Below are 16,955 nucleotides of genomic sequence, written 5' to 3'. Positions count from 1 at the left end.
AGCTAACTGGCCCTTTAAAGGTTCAGGAGCAGAGGCTATGAGTGCCGCGACTTCTTCCCACTGATGGCAGTTGTAGCTGGCCAACAGGGTGGTGGAGTTTGCAATCCTTGCTTGATAGGCAGACGTTGAGGCTACTTTCCTGCCGAAACCATATAGTTTTTTGCTCTCCTTGTCGGGAGGAGCTTCGGACGATGACAAGGGTGTTCCAGCCCTTTTACGAGTGTTGGTGACAACTAGCGAGTCTGGCTTCAGATGTCCTCTTATATAGAAAGGGTCAGACTGGGCCGCCCTGAAAAGTTTTTCAACCCTGGGATTGACTGCTCTGGTGAGGTTCGGGTTCAATAGGGACGGATCTATTCTCCGCTGAATGGACTTAAGGATAGGGATGGTCTGGGCAACAGGCCTCCTTTCTCCCACTAACTCTTCTGCGAAGTCCCTTTCCTCCTGGACACCGTGGGTGTCAATGTGGAAATGTTCTGCTGCGCGTGCGAGAACCTCGTTTAGGAGGGGTTGGTTATCGACCAGGGAGTCGGTAACCGGGGCTTCGTTCTCTACCGGGGAATCTACTCTGTATGTTTCTGGGTCCTCCTCTTCCTCTTCCTGGTCCTCATCATCCCCATAGTAGCCCGTCCCGGTTTGCTCTTCTATCATACCAAATCTTGGTCCTCACAAAAGGAAGCCTCTCCTTGATACAGTGAGTATGGTCTTGCGTAAGGTTGCACCTCGAAGGTTTCTGACCTCATCGGAGTTTCAAACCGGGGCTTCTTACTCAGGGGGGATAGGATCAGTAGAGCCTGAGGGTGTCGCCCCCTGTGGATCATACGAGAGGAAATGTTCTGGATTTTTATCATAAAAATCTGCCAAAGAAGACATTCTTGACATGACCCTATCTATGTCTTCACTGGACCATTTTTTGGAACTGGGGATGACCCTCTCAGCAAGTCTATGGGATTTTTCTTGAGTAGCTTTGCTGGTTTTAGACATATCAGCAGACCTGGTTTTGTCCGTCTGTTTAGGGGGCGAGGTGTGTTTCACAGGTGTGAAAGAGTGCAAAGGTTGTTTCTTCTGCTGTTTTCCCCCCTCCCCGTGAGTGGAAACATGTTTTCCCTGTCCTTTAGTGGCTCCGGAGGTTTTCGACGCCTGGTGTCGAGGATCGGGGGTGGTGTCCCTATCCTTCGAGCGTGGGGCCTCGCTGGTTTTAACTGCGGGCTTCGACTCCTGGAGCGCGGCCTGGGGGTGGAAGTCGTCTTCGTCTCCCGACGATCGAACTTCTGTTAGCCTAGGGAGCGAGGCACTCGTGGCAAGAGTGGATGATTGCCTGGAGTCATGCGGCGATCTTGATCGAGAGCGCCCAGAGGACACCGAATCAGACCGTTCTGTTTATGCCTCTTTCCGAGAACTCGACGTCGTCGAGTCTCGGTTGGACTTAGTGTGTTTAGTGTGTGTAGTATGTGAAGCGCTTGTGTCGCCGGGGGTCTTCCCCATAGCCGCCCTGCCGGATGACCTTCCGAGGTCGGGGACCTGTGCTCGGCTGTCTTTCGACGCCGTAATGCCCTCGCCGTCCGAAAGTACGGCGTCGCTGCCGTCGCTGAAGGCGCCCTCCGCTGCCATGGCCGCCTGCCTGGCGTGGTGGGCCCAACGCTTCGTCGAACGGTCCTTAAGTGTCTTAGGTTTAAGCCTACTACACGCTCTGCAGTTTGCTTCGGGGTGGTCCCTCGGCAAGCAGAGATTGCACGTGGCGTGCCTGTCGACCCAAGGGTATTTGCGATTGCACTTGGGGCAGAATTGAAAAGGGGTACCCTCCATACGCACCTTGAGGCAGCGGGCTATTAAGTGTAGGAATTGTATAAGGTGTACCTATATACCAAGAGTGTAGAGTATGTACCACCCCTCACTCTCCCTACTTGCAGGGCCGAGGCCAGAGGCCTTCCAAGGCCCGGGCCGAGGCCAGCGGCCTTCCGAGGCCCAAATCCGTCGTGCAGCAGCCGAAGGTCAATTTCTTCTCCAGCTGGCGTCGAGTGTCGAAGTTCGACGTTGGGGTGGGGAAGGATGACAATAGATTATAATTTTACATTTTTAGCAAAAGTATGGCTAAGGCCAGGGGACTCCGCAAAATGCTTCCGACCAGTATGGCGGAAAAAAACAATCTGAGGATCCTAGACGCGTGAGGGATCTTGGGTACAGTGGACGTCACACTAGGGATAGTATTACTGGCACGCCCTGTGTCGACGCCCATTTTCGAGTTTCGAAAAACAAACTGTAATACTCCGCAGCTTCCACTAGATGTCGGCCTATGCACAGCATGTGATCTAAACAGATTCCACAAGCCTCAGAAATATATGTAAAGAACCTTTCCCTCCTTCTTAAATGATAAATATGTGAAGGGAATATAAAAAAGGAAAAATAGTGTCTCAATAGAAATGTCAGAATGGTATAGGTAAGAACTCCCTTCCCCACGTTCAGAAGCACGCGTCTCAAGAGTTTCTTAAAAGGATAGGTGGTTGTCACAGTTCCATCAATCGGGCACACTTTGGCTTACTGGTACAATTCAACAGTTCGGGCTTGGGCTTCAAGCTTTTGACAGTTCAACAAGTTCTTTAGGCTTCATCCCCCTTGCCTCAAATGCACAGTTCAACTCTTAACTTATACGTTACCACAATTCAACGCAGGCTTCCCTCCGCCGGGCTTGAGCCTACCTTTCCTTTCACACTTTTGTAATTTCGCTTCTCAGATGGGTCTCCTACTGCCGGGCTCAAACCCACTTTTCTCTTTGTTTGGGTTCCCTTCCTCAAGTTTCGTTCCATACAACTTTTACCATACTTTCCATGTCGATGACTTTCGAAACTGCAAGGATTTTACGTAGACCTTTGTGTGACCACTTCAACCTCTCTTTAACCAATTTAACAATCTTCATCAACTCTCAACACCAATGCTTCTTGGTACTTGTAGTTCCTTGGAATTATAAGGTCTTTACTTTGGCGTATTAAAGTTCATATACTTTGGTTTTTCACTCGATCAACTTTCACTCAGGATCATGGTTACTTTCTTGCCTTCGTTTCCCACTTTATCACAACTTCAAACACTTTACAGAGACTTTTGCATGTGCGATTCCAACTCACAGGACCACTCTGTTACTTTGTATACTCATCACAGTTCAGCAATTGTCTTTTCCACTATGCCTTTATCGGCACACACGCAACCTTCAATTCTTGCTACAGTTTCATTTGCCTTTAACAAAACCAGCCTTTGTTGCCTTTGATAACTCACCGGTCAAGTTAATTGGGTTTCTTTCTTCAGCGCCTTTCATGTAACAGTCAAGGCCGTTACCAATACCCCCTCTGCTCCTCCCCGACTTTGTCGTTCAACCCGGAGGGGAGCACGCTGCCTTGAAGCACTTTGAAGGTATGTCCTTCCATCTCAATCGGTTTCAGTCTTGCAACGCTTACAGCTTTCTGAAAGCATGGAATTCTCGCCTGGCTCTCTCTCGTTCTCTGCAAATGCCTTCCAACTTCGATAGCCTGGTTCACTTCAGCCCTGGAAGAGACTGCTCCTTCTCGTACCGAGCCTCGCTCAGAGTTTGCCGGTGCGCGCCACCTTGTATCCTGACCGGGAGTCCTAACAAGTGGCAGGTGTGTGTAGTTAGGATTACGTGCCTGACTCTTCCTGATCTCTTTAAAGGGACAGAGCCATTACCAGTCATGAGAGATCATTTTCCTGGCCTCATTCCTCATCTTCCTCGGCTAAGTAGTGTTGTCAGTGTGAAGTGGGGAGGAGTTATGGGAGCTGTAGTTTCCCATAAAATAGGTAGGGATAGGGGTTAGATGGGCTGTGAGAAAAGGGGGATACTATGCCTCACCATCAGGTGCTTCTCGCTGAGGACCCCCCACCCAGGTGATACTCCCTCGCGTGTCCACCTCCAGTCGGGATCCAAAAGCGACGGCCTTTCCCAGGCCACCTGAGTATGGGATCCCCTGGGACTACGCTGTGAAACACCCTCTGGTTTTTCACATCTCCCAACCGGAAAACCCGGGAATATTAAATGATCCATTCAAGGACAGGAAGACTCTGAAGGGGAACGTAAACACCCATAGAACATCTCTGACACACTTGCTCACCAAAAGCACCTCAGCAGGTTATCTTCCACACAAGCAGCTTGTTCCAGCTCTCCATGCACAAAGTTTCAAAATGGCCACCATGGCTCCTATAGATTTAGCCCAGGCCCCTCAGCCTCATTTTGACCATCGGCAAGTGAGAGAGCTGAACCAATCCCAACCTCACATACGTTAGGCTCACAGCTGCAGACCATCAGCCTTAGTCAGGGGGAGAGGGTGCATGTTACTATATAAGCCAGGTAGCCCCGTCCAGTGCGGTAGCTGGATTGGAGAGGAACTGCAGAGACTTTGGAGAAGGCTGGGGACAGGATTATCATGCAGAGGGGCGCTGGAGAAGTGGTAGTAGGAGAGAGGAGGAGGTGGTTTCTTCAGAAGACAAGAGTGGAGAGTTAAATGGGAGAGAAGGCGAGAAAGAAGGAGGGAGTAAAACCAAGAGTGGAATGGATGACAATAATAGGAACAGGGGAAGGTAGGGATGAAGTAAACCCAGAAGTGGAGAGGCAGGATGAGACATGGGAAGGGGGGAATAAAACCTGGAGTGGAGTTGAATGGAGGAATAACATTAGAATGCTGGACGGAGGAAGTAAGATCCCGAGTGGAGTGGAAGGTGGTCACAGTCACCAAGGAAGTGAAGGTGATAGGCGACAAGGACAATGTGTTTGGGGGGGTGGTTAGAGGGGAAAAGGCTGTAAAATTAAGAGAATAGGAAGACATTGGGAACAGATCAAGGTGTTAGTAAGGGGACAGTGACGTTTCAGCAAAAGGAGGGGGTAGTGGAAAGTGAGGAGACGGAGGACGATATGTCTTCAGATGAGAAGAGTGAGGAACATTGGTCAGGTGGTTGACTAGGAATGGAAGAGAAAGAAGAAAACACACAAGAAAAGGGATTGGGACTTTATTCATGTATTAGAAAGAGAGGCGAAGAGCCAGAAGAAAGTTAGTCAGGTATCGTTGGGAAGTTCCGGAGAGACCGGTCAGTCTCTAGGCAGGTCTAACAAGTGGAAGGAAGTTCCAGCTGGGAGCATCCTGATGGCTTAGAGAGGAGGGAACAGAGTCAGGAAGGAAGGAAGGAAGGATTGTAGGGGTTTCTGCTTCTCTCCTAGCTGACCCCAACACCATCTGTAAGAGAACCATTAGGGTCCTGCAGAACATCAAGGACTGGCTTTGTCTGGTTGTACAGGATCCGGAAGGCCCACACTTATGCTTGCTACATCCTGGAGCCTGTATCATTAGGCTGGAGTGAGGTAACTGTTCTGGAGCTTTGGAAAACTGATGGCTGAGGCTCAAAAGCCTGACCACTCACCCTGAGATTGCAAGGTTTGTGTCGGCGTGGAGGTGAGGGTGGTCACCCCAGCACTGCCCCCATGTTGGCAGGCACCAGTTTTATGACACATCAATATATCACTTTTATTCGGACCTCTAAATGTGCGCTTTTCAGTGTATGCGTTAAACGCTGCATTCGCTGGAGCACTTCATGATGTCTCCTGCCTAGGAATATACATAAGTGTTCTCATCAACTGGTTGACGTTTTACTCCAGTTTCTCTTCACCAGGCCACTGTTGTAAAAGAACGAGTAATAGCCTTTCAGTGGACATATACTGTTTCAACTACTTGTCTCTATTATAATATATGAACCCTACAGGTGCCTGAGGCTGTTTTTTTTCTGTTCCAAACAATGGAGGACCCCAAAAATGTTGAAATTAGCCCCCACGAGCAGAGACACATCTTCAGCTGGCCCTGTTAATTAGTATGTGCCACTGATTAGCAAGATCACTATTGTTCAATTTTTCTCGATTTCAAGGAGGGTACAACTGAAAAACACATGTACTTCCGGATCACAGAACTAAGAGTGCAAGGGGACGCAGGACCTGCATTTTATTTATTTATTGTTTGCGTGCTGGAGCTTATACAGCAAATAAATTTAGTTTCAAAGCACCCACAGGGCAACAAGGAAGGAACATGGGATTGCAGAACAATAAAAAATTTACAAAAATCAAAACAAAAAACAAAATACCGTGGTGGAGGGACGGCCGAGCCTACTATGCCTTGTGAGCTTTCAGAACGTGCAAGTGCAGCAAGGAAGAGGGTAATGGGGTAAGTGCTGGGGTGTCCGTGCTCGAGGGTAAGCCACAGATGAAGTGCAAGGACTGGCAAGTGCTACACGGCCAGGAGCCGTGTTGGGTGGGAAAGTGCGTGTCTCCAGTGCGGAGGGTGTGCCGAGGCAGTGCTGAGGGTAGACAGAGTCTGGGGAGATGGGGTGTGAGCGGCTAGGGGCCCCCAAGATGCATAAGGGTCCAAGACACCAATCACAGCAACTGTGAGATTAGCAGAGGAGGGAAGAGGGGGAAGGAGGAGGAGGAACAAGAATCGCGAAGGCAGTTCAAACATGGGCTGCAGTGCAGAGAAATGAGACTTTGAACCAAGCATACGCCAGAGATTTGCTGCTTTACAATAAGCAAATGTGCATTTTAGTCACTTATTTATAGGGGCATCCTTCTAGACAGCCATCTGAGAATAACATTTGGACTAAAAAACATGTTTTGTTGGCACTGTTCCTGGTATGGTCCTGGTGCGACTATCATAATGCCAGTAACACTTGGAGTAACAGTGGAATTCTCCACAGGTTAATCAGTCACACGTCTGATACTCTACGTCACTTTGTTGGGCAGGAGTTGAAACCTGGTATCAAGTGCATCAATTACAGTTTATTTTCAAAATTTAAATTCAGGTGGGTCAAGATGACATCTGTTCTGCGGTTGCTCTGGACTCGGGAAAGTACATTTGTGGCAATGGCTGCCACAGACGCACTGGCTACACGTTAAATGAAGGTATTATTTCTTGTGTCCTCAGGATAATCCAGCATACCGAATTAAAATGGTTTTGATTGCTTTAATGTTTTAAAATGAAAAGCAATTGATTTTGTATCGGTTACCCAATTTAGATTTCAGATTTTGCAACAGTGCTACTCATGCACACCAGTATACCACACGCGGTCTTCTACGAGTAGGCAGTACTGTCTTATGTATTGAGAGCGAGGCATTTCCATTCATTTTAACCCGTTACAATAGTGCAGGATCTCTGATGCAGCACAACCCGTGTTTCACAAAAGAATTATCTTATAGTACCAACAGGCACTTCGTAACAGTGCTTTCCTCTGAAACGTTGCAAACCTGTGAAATTCCTCTGAAGATCGGTTCAGTGTGAGGCAGGATTACACACAAGGGAACATTCTAAGTGGAGTGGGAGTATCAGCGCCGGTGCAAGATATGCTCAGAGGGTGCGAGCCGACGCAGGCGCCCCCATGGGTCAGCAAATAAAGGGCGCATTCACTGCATATCATGCATGTAAGCTTATCACTGCCTGCCGCCCATATTTATCAACAACACACGCCATCACAATAGCCAGAGCTCTATTCTTATCTTAGCTCGACTATTGGAATCCACTTTATTTGGGCACTTCACAACAAAACCTCAACAAAATGCAAGTTATGCAAAATAATGCTATCAGAGCAGCTCTAAACTTCCTCAGGACACAACACATCTCTGCAACTAGGCACGCCATAAACTGGCTCAACATTAGGCAGAGAATTGACCTCAAAACTATCTTCCTCACCCATAAGTACCTCTCCAACCAAGCTCCCACTTAACTATCCAACACCATTTCCAGACAAACATCTACACGACCTACCAGAACAGCCCAGTCTCACTGCATTACCATTCCATGATTCAAACAACAACGTGCAGGCTGGGCTAGTTTCCCAGTCCTTACTGCCAAAAAATGGAATGCTCTACCAGTATCTCTAAGAGAGGAACCATCATTCCTCCTTTTTCGAGAAAAAAAGCAAAACTCTGGCTACATGAGCAAGACCTAAATCTGCTCACATAATATGATAGGCCAACTCTGTCCATCGCTTCCTAAAGTTGCATCTGAACATTGTATATATGTAATGTAATTTCTATTTAGACCTTACTGTCTATTGTACCATACTACTGACTTATGCATACGTGTAAATTGTCCTATTGTATTCTTATCTGTATTACTGGCTGTATTTCTATAACTTGTATGAAAACGCCATGATGCCCCTGGGCTTGGCTGAGCTATACAGATAAATTAACTAAACAAAACTAAACTAAACTAAAGGGTTTTAAACTTAATCCTCACATCTAGTGCAGAGATTTCAGTCCTGTAGAGTTACGATCCCTGGGCTTGAGACCAAGGACAAGTCACACAGTCCTGTTCTGGATGAGTTGCAGAGGGCGGAGAGTAGAAGCAGGCAGATTTAGAAAGAGGCTGTTGCAGTAGTCCAGCCTAGAGAGAACCAGTGCTCTGGAGACAGTGAGCTTCTAGGGGAAGGAGAGGAAAGGAAGAATACCTCTGAGGAGGTGCAACTGGTAGTGTGACTTCTTAGAGATGTCAGAGATGTGAGGAGAGAAGGAGAGAGTGAAGTCGAAGATGACCCAGAGGTTTTTAGCCTCACAGGTGGGAGAAAGAAGCGGCCCAAGAGAGACCGGCCAGAGAGTGACAGGAGAGGAGGGAGCAGGCGTGCCGATGAGGAGAATCACAGTCTTACTGGCATTAAGGCAGAGATCATTGGCGGCACACCATTCCTGGATAGCAGACAGTCAGCGATGAGAGAAGGAGAAGAGGTGGCATAGGGGAGCCTGGAAATGAGCTGAATGTGTGGCATTCAGCAATTTAGCTTTCACCTCGAGACCCTTCTTCTCATTCTCTAAGAAACATATCAACTGTCTGCTTTTCCCACAATGATTCCCGTCATGATTATTTTCGACTTCTTCCCTCATTCTCAGCTTTGGAGTTTCTTTTTCTTGTTCACAATATCTTCCTCTTTCAATCAGTTCTTCTTTGTAGCCCCTATGATCACTAATTAACATGCTTTCAGCTGAACACGATTCAAGCTTTAGCAAAAGCTCTTCAATGTCTCCATGCACTTACTTATACTAGCCAGGGGTCTAGGTGTGTCTAGCACTACTGTAGGTATAGCCCTCCCTTCCAACACTGTTAATCCAGGACTACATACAAGTTTCTTACTTTTCCATAAACACTTATCTGGTTCAGGGTCGCCTCCATCTATATCTCAGAATGTAGTGCCTCTTCTCACATGCTCTCACTAGAGTTTCTGCATCCCTTCTCATATGCTTGGGTTATCAGCCACTTCCCAAGTGCTCTTCACGGTATCAGCATCGCTTCTTGAATGCTATCACACGGCATAGGTATTGCTTCTCAAGTTCTCCCACAGGGTTATCAGCACCTCCTCTTCCATGCTTCAATAGGGTTACAGAACCTCTTCTCAAATGCCCCGAAAATATTATCAGCAACTATTTTTGTTAATCCTCAGAGAGCTATCAGCAGCTTCTGTTAAATAGTCTGTCAATAGCCTCGATTTTCCAGATAAATCTCGACGCCAGACTTCTCCCGTTCTTTCGCTCTCTCTTCCTGCCCCTCTTCCAGGATGGCTTCTGACTTGGTGTGTCTGAAACTTTTTACAAAATCCCAGCTGGCTTACAATAATTTAAATGGCTGAGACTAGTATTCATAACTATCAGGTGGCGCACATCATTGAATAAGAGTATATTTATAGCAAATTCAGGATTTCCAAAATGTCTGGGTGTCGGAACGTTAGACAGCCATGAACCTGTGCTTGCCACAAATGTAACAATTCTGAATGCACTGGGAAATCACCTGACTGAGTGTCTGCGGCCTATATGTGGTTTACAAAAGAAGCCACTGCTGTTTCACAACAGATATAGTTTAATAATGATCTAATAGTCAGAAAACATTTAGAATAATACACAATGCTTTGAAAGCAAAGTTTACAGAAGCACACTTGAAGTTAAGAAATCTGTAATATCACTCAACGTGTTTTGGACCATTAGTTCTTTTTCACAAGCATTTTTTTGCAGATATCCAAACAAATATACATATTCAAACCAAAAAGACAACATAAAAAGCAGCACTTCTAGCAACTCTAACCGTAATACCGTGATTCTTACAATAATGACCTACACAGCACAATGTTCCAGTTACAGAACTAAAGTATGACGTTATTGCGAATAGATTGTAAAGCAATTAGAGATACCCAACTATTAGAAACAACTCAAAAAATCTTTAAGTGAATCCTACATACCAAACGACCACATTATATTAAAGTAATATATACCAATATGGCACCCTGACAAAAAATAGTGTGTAAAAGCTCATATTGATAAAGTGAAAGTAAAACCATCACACTGTTACCAGCCTCTTCCTTTCTGTCACCAACTCCTCCTCCCTATCACTCAGCTATAACTCTCTTCTCAAGCCTTCCAGACATTTAACCAGATCCAGCTCTTCCTGGTCTGCCTCCCCCCTCTCCTGGACTCCAGCATTCTAGATGTGCCTTGACGTACCCCCAGTTCTTCCTTGCCTGGCCTCGCCAAACTTCCTGGACCGCTCCCTAAACCACCTCTATGTACTCTGTGTTTTACAATCTCTGGCAAACTTTTCTCCCTAACTCCAGACTCTACTCTAAGCTCCACCCTTCTCTCTCCAAACCTCCACACTGACTGACTGAACTGTGGGCCGTTATAGGCCTGTGCTCCCCCCGACCCCCTGGTCCAGGCGTTATCTTGGGGATGGCATTGAGAGACTACAATACAGGAAAGTGGATATTTGGTGTAGGTAGACCAGTGCCGTTTGTGTCTAGCGTCACTGTGTATAGAGTGGACATAGTGCTCTTTTAGGAGTAGTGATGATGGGGTATAAAGAAAAACATTTGAGGCTTGTGGCTCGCCAAAATGCAAGGTACTGCACTGCGGCAAAGATTCCAACACGTGTCAGCCGAAATTACAAATGTCAATGACATGTACAGTAGAAATAACATTTTTGCATCTTAACTCTAGTCACTTTGGTGAATTAATAGCCATGAAAGTGCTCAAAATTGCATCACTTTGTTTAGTTCTTTTGCAATAACTTCAAATTAATCACGAAAAGTGTGAACCATATGCATTTAACCTTATATTAAACCAGAAACTGCCTTTTTCCATTTTCATTTGCATCAATGGCCAGCAGTACGAAACACCACACGCCCAGGTACGGTGCATGACCTGTTCATTCAAATCAGTTTTGATCCGGCTCGCGGTGCATTGCATTTTTACCTTTACATTTCTGCGTCTTTTAAAACAGAATTCCAAGCAAATATAAGGACCTTAACGTAGGTGGTCGCAAAGGTGATGATGGCTTCTCTGCTAAGCAGCTAACCGGAAACCCTGCTATGGTAATGTAAACAGTCATTGTACTAAATATGGTAGGTACGTGAAAGCATTTCTATTTTTTGGTTGCCCTTCAGTTTCTAGGACCTGGATAAATGCCCCCAAGGTGTCAAGCCCCACCGCCCTTAACTGGCACTGAATGTCGGTGGTGATGTAAGACTGAGTGAAGCTGAGGCCCATGTATATGACAGAGCACTAATTCACTTCTGTGAGGACTAATGCACTGATCAGGGTTCGGCCGGGCCAGGGAGACGTGGAAGCGTGCATCGTCTAAACTACTGAAAGAAATCCACACAGATCCACTTGTTCCCCTGGTCACTTACCACTGGTGGCAGTCGGCATTGAATGGATCCATCTCAACGGCTTTGCCAGCTATGCTCTTTCCTGTAACAACATTTTAAGAACATGCGTTTTACTGATTGATTTAGAACTTCATTTTGCGTATTTTCGATCAAACGAAACAGAGGCAGGGAATCGCTATGCGCATTGGGTCAACTCAAACAGAAAAAACTGTACTCTTATTTTTGGACGATTCCACCCTTTTCTTCAACCGTACAATTCCGTTTTTCAATCATATTGGTTTCTTAAAATAAACACCAGACATTACACAAAGTTTGCCCGTGTGAGTCCCGTTTCTACCTTTGCTTCCCTTCTATTAAATGGTCTGCCCATCCACCCACCATAGCTTTTACCTCCCACCCATGACGGCTACGCTTAACACCTTTCAAGAACAGTCCCTTTCTTCTTGCTGGCTTGTGTGTGTGCGTCCCCCCAGTGCAAGGCACCCCCACCAAGAAAGAACCCAGATTCTGGATCATGATTCTATGGTAAGTATGGGGCTCATATTATCCTTCTCTTTTCTTTAGGGTCCCAGAAAAGCATCATAGTAAAAACAGTTAATTTTGAAATGAACTACCTTTCCCATGACCCTTAAGGGGAAATGTGCAGTCTCAAAGTAAACACATGTGACATCAGCATCCAATCACAGTCCACTACATCATATAACGTTCTTTTCCAGGAACCCCTTGACCTCTTTCGTTGATGCTCCAAAGTCAGTTAAGTACTATGTCATGGAATATCAGCGCTTAGAGACTGGTCTCTGGTGTTAAGTTAATGTTAAAGGTATTTGTACTGCGCACCGCCGCCAACGGAATTGGTCCCCAGGCGCTCAGGTGGATCTGCAAATAAGAAGGCGGGTTGGGTTAGTAAGGTGACGAGGGAGTAGGACAGTGAGAGAAGTGGTGTCCTGTTGGTAGCTTCAGTTTGGTTTACAACGTGCGCTGAGCTTTGGTGCGAGTATCGGATCGATGCAAGTCTTTGTGTGCTGTTGGTGCGGCTTATGTGTGGTGAAGTGCGTGCGGCTTGCTGTGCAAGAGGTGGTTGTGTGGGTTTTTGTATGAGTTATGTATGCAGACATTTCAAGCTTATTTGGTTAGTGGGTTGTATGTCTCGTAGCCGAGTTTCGCAGTTTGGCTAAATGCCTAGATTTGAGAACCCTGTATGGTGGGGGAGAGGCCCAGGTCTCACAATACACTACGTTTCACCATACAATAGGCAAAGATGGAGGCTACACCTAGATCTGAGAGTCCTGTATAGTGGGCAAAGGCCTAGGTGCCACAATAAGTGGGTTTCAACATATAATAGACAGAGATGGAGGCTACACCTACATTGGAGAATTCTGTAAAGTGGGAGGGAGGCCTAGGTTTCACAATACATTGCATTTCACCATATAGTAGACAGAGATGGAGGCTATAACTAGGTTTGAGAGTCCTGCAGAGTGGATGCGATGCAGGCTAATTTTCACAATTCTAACAAATGTGGCACTTGCTAACATTCGCAATTCTAAGTGTAGCAGTTGCTAACATTGACAATTGTCTCGATGCGACGCAGGCTAATTGTCACAATTCTATCTTCTAAGTGTAGCACTTGCTAACATTCACAATTCTGTCTCGTTGCGACATAGGCTAGCGTTCACAATTCTATCTAGGTGTGGCACTTGCTAACATTCACAATTCTTTCCTGATGTAATGCAGGCTAACATTCACAATTCTATCCAAGTGTGGCACTTGCTAACATTCAAAAGATTAATTAATTATTAGTAGTTGATTGTGTGTAATTTCACTGATGTCTTCAGAACATTGCTGCTGTCGTCATTACCTGCAGCACAGTGCAGCGTTTTCTCTTATCCAGAACTTCAAAAACAAGTGAGCGGTACACCGATAGTTGTACAACCATGGTATATTGTCAGTTGACAATTGTGCATACGCCTCGACAAATCCTCCATTTCACAAGGTACATGGCGAGCATCAAAGTACTAAAAGCAACTGCTCTTCCTTGCAAGTGAATACAAAGTCAGTAAGAGAATATCAATCAGGGGGCTGTTGCAACTCTGTGTTTAGCAACAAGCGTACATTTAATTTGATCAGATTCAAAGTGGTACAGAAAGACAGATGGTGACTATAAATAATGACAGATCCAAAAGACTGCCAAGTGCAGGCGAGCAGGGGCCCATGTTCGAGCTGTGCTGCCCCCCCACAGCGAATCTGCAATAGGGACAGGTGATCAGGGGCCCAAAATCAAGACCTGAGCCACCCATATATAATCATACAGGCATTTACTCAACATCCTAGAAGTTACAGAAGATGAAATGTCAAGGAATGATCAGAACAAGATCTGGGCTCTGACATGCACATCCGATGGCCCACAGTTTTAAGAAAGAGCTTCGGAACATCCAACATCTGTAGACAAGAATATGCAGTGTAGTGAATGCAGAATTGGAACCAGTACTAAAAAAATAGACTGCTCTGATGGAGGCCTGGCTGATAAGCCCCTTGGTGGGAAGGAGTACAAAGAGGCACACAGATGGAAATTGAAGGAACATTAGTATATAAGTACTTTGCAACCAAAGGAAAGAGAAGAAAAGCCACTTCACATTCTTCCGGCATGCAAGAAAAAGACAGGGACCTAGCTCCTTCTAGGGTCAATGCCTTTCAAAAATAGTGCTCCTAGCTTGTAAGCAGAAGAAGGGACGCAGCCCTTCACACTCAATATTAATAACATGGAGAGGACAAGGGCTCCACCAACTTCGACAAAGCAATCAACAGACACATATGATGACCAGAATGTCAAAGCAGTCTTGAAACCAAAGATGCCCTTATTCATCTTCAACTATTAGGGTGGACACCAGTACAGAAAATAGGACAACACCTATGCAAAAGATTGTGGACTCTGCTGGTTAAAGAAGCCAGGAGTAAAATGCCCTCAACTGGCCAAAAAAGTGTCAGTGGCATTAATACCGGAGCACTTAATAATATTCATAGAGAACCCGATGGAAGTCCTGGGCAGATCTTGGAGGGAACGCCAAGATTAGCTTCAAGATCAAGGGCATCCATCTTCTCAGGGACATGTTGCAGTCAGGGGACGGGCTGTCCGAATTTGACCTCAAGAATGCTGGTCTGCTGGCACCAATCCCACCCACCTCTGCAACAGATGCTTCCTGCGGTTCATCTGGGTTGGTCAAGTCTGGGAATTTGCAAGCCTTCTATTTGGGCTTTTCTCTGCCCCCTGGTATTTTTCCAAGCTCCTCCAGCTACTAATCACCAGGTTATGAAATTGAGGCATCCCAATGATAGTGTACCTGGACTATAAGGTATTTAAAGTGCCCCCCTCTTTGCCCCTCCATTTTTGCTGTATTTGCTTTTTTTCTAGGCTTTCTCAGACCCACTACCAGTACCCGTTTCCCTCCCAGAGCCCTCCCCTGTCCTCGTCCCGCCCTCTTCCCACCTCCCCTCCCTGTGATTGGCTGGCCTCCCGGGAAAGCTGTCCTCTTAGCAGAGGGACAGAGGGAAGCCGGTAAAGGGCCACGGCAAAGGGCAGCTCACCTCCCCGTTTGCCCCTGTTTGCCCATGGATGCCAGACAGAGGATCCTGCAGCAACAACTAAGGTACGGTTGGTACAGGCGGTGAGCACAGCCATTACTGTGCTCAATTAAAACCCTGAGACTCATTCCTACATTGCCACCATCATATTATAACACTCTGTAGATTACATGCTGCACCCACTAGATCGTCTGGTAGATTTGGGGGTTACCTGTGTATTGCACTAAAATGGACTGGGGAGTAGCAAATGTATTACATTTAAGCTTACTTTGGGAGTACAAAATGTATTGCACCTAGCTGTATTTTGGTGGTAGGAAAAGTGTTGCACTCAGATGGATTTTGCGGAGTAGGAAAGGCATCACACATATGGAGTTTTGGGAGTACGAAAGGTGTCGTACTTGGACGGAATTTGAGGATAGGAAATGTATTGTACTTAGCTGTATTTTGGGGTTGCAAATCTGTCGCAATGAGATGGATTTTGGGGAGTAGTTAAGGTGTTGCACTTAGATGGATTTCCGGGGGTAGGAAATGTATTGCACTTGGCTGTATTTTGGGGAAAATATATTGCATGTAGCTGTAATTTGGGAGTAGGAAAGGCGTTGCACTTAAATGGATACTGGGAGTAGGAAATGTATTACATCTAGCTGTAAATCGGGGACAGGAAATGTGTTGCACTTAAATGGATTTTGGGGGCAAGAAAGGTGTCGCACTTAGATGGGTTTAGGGGTAGAAGATATTGGGTAGGTTAACACGTGTTGCACTTAGAAGAAATTGTATAGATTAGCAGATGTATTGCATATGAAGAACTGTGAAGGCTAGCACATGTACTGCTCTAGAAGAAATTGCGAAGGTAGCACATGTATTGCACTCAGAAGATCTGTGAAGGTTAGACTGATTTTAGGGTGGGCAGTATGCAGCACTTAGATGGACTTGGGAGTGGGCACTTGTGTTGCACTATTTTAGCCTGTCTATTGCGCTTGGAAATATATGACGATAACCTATCCATTGCTCTTCGCTCTATATGTTAGCCATTGTAACACAAATATACATGCAAATATCCTTGATATTGTACCCAGAAGATGCCTGAAGGTAGCACATTATAGAACTTAGAAGATATATAGTGAGACTATAAGGGTAGCCTGTCTATTTTGTTCAGCGAATACTCAATCCCAAGATCTTATTGTAGTTTGTCTGTCATGCCTAGAAGATGTACTAAGTTAGCTGGTCTAGTGTGCTTAGAAAACTTTGAGGGTAGCCTGTTCATAGTGCCTAGGACTTCCTCTTTTCACACAGCCAATCTGATCACACAGCAAGATCAAAAATAAGCTCCACCTGAACTTAAGATACGTATAATGCACCACTTCGGTGGACATCTGCTGCAGGCACAGCTATCCATCCACACACACTAGAATGCAGCTATGACTTTGACAAATTTGGTCTAGCTGGACACTTAGGTCTTCGTTTCCTTACTCCAGACTTGCCTCAAAACCTATGCCATTAGAATACAGAGACAACCTATGACAAATTTGGCCTAGCTGGAAACATAACACGTCTTTTGCACTAGTGCACTCTCGTAACCTCCCTCAGGACCCATGAACGTGCCTGACCTCTTGGGTTGCTTACTGGACCCTAGCCAGCCCACCTTACTCCTAATCATGGCCAAATGCAAACAAACATTCCAAGCCTTTTCTGACAAG

The 16,955-nt window shown here is 45.9% G+C and overlaps 1 protein-coding gene across 3 annotated transcripts in view; it reads right to left on the bottom strand.

The window, feature by feature from the left end:
- Positions 1-16,955, bottom strand: part of RMDN2 (regulator of microtubule dynamics 2) — a 1,053,472-nt gene that overhangs the window by 546,852 nt on the left and 489,665 nt on the right. For all 3 annotated transcript variants that reach the window (XM_069607937.1, XM_069607939.1, XM_069607938.1), the window contains exon 6: positions 11,704-11,764. In XM_069607937.1, the coding sequence (XP_069464038.1) occupies positions 11,704-11,764 (61 nt within the window). The remainder of the gene's footprint in view (positions 1-11,703; positions 11,765-16,955) is intronic.

The sequence above is a fragment of the Ambystoma mexicanum genome, chromosome 4q (genome assembly GCF_040938575.1).
Source record: "Ambystoma mexicanum isolate Mex_15411 chromosome 4q, UKY_AmexF1_1, whole genome shotgun sequence".
NCBI lineage: Eukaryota > Metazoa > Chordata > Amphibia > Caudata > Ambystomatidae > Ambystoma > Ambystoma mexicanum.
The sequence above is the reverse complement of the archived record's forward strand: the minus strand, read 5'-3'. Positions and strand labels throughout refer to the sequence as shown.